The sequence below is a fragment of the Leptosomus discolor genome, chromosome 18, assembly GCF_034619465.1.
Source record: "Leptosomus discolor isolate bLepDis1 chromosome 18, bLepDis1.hap2, whole genome shotgun sequence".
Classification (NCBI taxonomy): Eukaryota; Metazoa; Chordata; class Aves; order Leptosomiformes; family Leptosomidae; genus Leptosomus; species Leptosomus discolor.
In genome coordinates, this window is record NC_141408.1 from 13026288 (window position 1) to 13028558 (window position 2271).

A 2271-nucleotide genomic window follows, 5' to 3' on the forward strand; every position below is an offset into this window, starting at 1 on the left:
GGGGATGGGGGGGGGGGGGGGCAGCGCCCCGTTGTTCCCCTCCGTGGAGCCAGACTTTGGACCGGGCAGGCAAGGGAGTGCCGCTGCCGGATTTCAGCGGCTGCTCCCCTGCCTCCCCCCCCCCCCCCCCCCCCCCCGCCCCCGGCGGCTGCCAGAAACAGGCAGGGAGGGGGCGACAAGCCCTCCCCGAGCGGAGACACCACCCCCGCTTTTGGAGGGGTGGGGTAAGAGGGACTGTGGTGTGAGAAACACACCGCCCCCACACCCCCCGTCCCCAAATCCAATTCTGCCGGGGGGGCGGGGGGGCTCCTTGGCGGGGGGGGGGGCGCCCTCCTCCCCATACCCGGTGGGATCCTGCGCCCCCCCCCCCCCCCCCCCAAGGATACTCAGGCTACCAAAACAGGACAGGTTTATTGACAAATGTAACCGGTACAGACCACGCGTAACAGGGACCGACGGTACCCGGCCGGTGGCGACAGCGGGGGGGACACACAGACACACACACGACATCATGGAGGGGCACCATCCCCATCCCCGTCCCCATCCTGCCCCATCGGCGCGGGCAGGGGCACGCCGGGAGCCACTTGTCCCGCCGACCCGAAACCGCCTCTTGTTTAACCGAAACCGTCTCTATTTACACAGCCCGGCCCTGACCCCGCAGCCGTCCCCGTCCCCTCCTTCGCGCCTCCCCCCCTGCCCCACAGTCCCCGGTCCCCGTGGAGGGCAATGAGGGTCTCGGGGTGGGGTGGGATTTCGGGGGGGTCCCGGGAGGGGGAGGGGGGTCTCAGACATAGTTCCTCTTGTCGTAGCTGGTGACGGCGGAGCGCGGGGCAGAGTAGGCCACCTTGCCGGTGGGGTACCTGTCGTCTTTGGGGGGGCAGGAGCAGCAGAGCAGGGATCCCCCCAGCAGCAGGAGGGCAGAGGCCGCCCAGCCGATGTAGAGCGAGGTGCCCAGCTCCCGCTTCTGCGCCTCGGGCACCAGCGGGTTGTAGAAATCCCGGATAATGGTGTTGGCCGACCAGGAGACGGGGATGAGGGTCATGACGCCGGAGAGGAGGAAGATGACGCCAGAGACGATGGTGATCTTGGCTTTGGTGCTCTCGTCCTCCACGCAACGGGTACACTGGGCGCCCACGATGGCCACCATTAAACCCAGGACAGCCAAGACGATGGCCACCACCAGAAGGGCGCGGGCGGCTTGCAGGTCCTGCGGCAGGGCCAGCATGGAGTCGTAGACCTTGCACTGCATCTGCCCCGTGCTCTGCACCACGCAGTTCATCCACAGCCCTTCCCAGAGGATCTGGGCCGTCACGATGTTGGTGCCGATGAAGGCCGACACCCTCCACATGGGCAACGCGCAACAGATGATGCCGCACAACCAACCCAGCACCGACAAGGCCACCCCGCCGATCTCCAACCCCATCGACATGGTGGCCGGTTTGCTGCCGCGCTCCGGACAATGGCGGAGAAGTACCCACGGACCGAAACCGTCGCCGTCACCCGTCACCGCTGGCAGCCCTTGGGGGATCAGCTTACACCTGGGTGCACCTGCGCCGTTTTATAAGGGCTGGCGGGGCCAGCTCAAGCGCCCGCCCGGGGTGGGGTTTCACTGCTGGACGCTCCTCTCCGCTCCTCCGTCACCCGTCACCTGCGTCCCACACCCTCCCCTTTGTTTGCAGAGATGGCGCGGGTTATCGGAGAAGGGAGGGAGGGGGAGAGACGCCGCCCGCCACGGCCGTCCCCTTGGTTTCGGGGCGATGAGCACCGGGAAGTACAAACACCGCGCTCGCTCAGACCCATCGAAACCCCTTGGGAACCTGGAAATCCCTCGGCTTTGCCATTCCCCCCCCGCCCCGGAGGTGCCAGCAGGTCAGGGTTTAGGTTTCTTTCTGGAGCGTCTTATCAGTGCTCACGTTTAACCGGGGTTCGGCAAGCGCCGGGCACCTTTGCATCACCGTGCAAAGTGCAACCCCTTCGGTGTGCCATGATGCTTGTGGCTCTGGCACCACCATCCCAAGGGACCCGTGGGTGCTCCCTGCCCGGCAGGGTGGGAGAAGGAGGGGGCCGGACGGCCGGACGGCCGTCCGGCCCCCTCCTTCTCCCACCCTGCCGGGCAGGGAGCACCAGCGGGGATCCCCTGACCGGATGATATTTATCTTTACTCATCTTGCTCATATATTTTGGCCTTGAAGGAAGCAGATAAGGCACGTAACCACCCCGGCAGCGTCACCCCGTCAACCTGAGCAGGCAGCCAGTGAAGGGAAAAAAACA

General features: G+C 66.2%; 1 protein-coding gene across 1 annotated transcript; it reads right to left on the reverse strand.

Moving 5' to 3' along the window:
• Nucleotides 1-784: 784 nt before the first annotated feature.
• CLDN3 (claudin 3) lies at nucleotides 785-1429 on the reverse strand. The gene has a single exon (XM_009960241.2). The coding sequence runs from the start codon at nucleotides 1427-1429 to the stop codon at nucleotides 785-787; it is 645 nt and encodes a 214-aa protein (XP_009958543.2).
• Nucleotides 1430-2271: the final 842 nt, after the last annotated feature.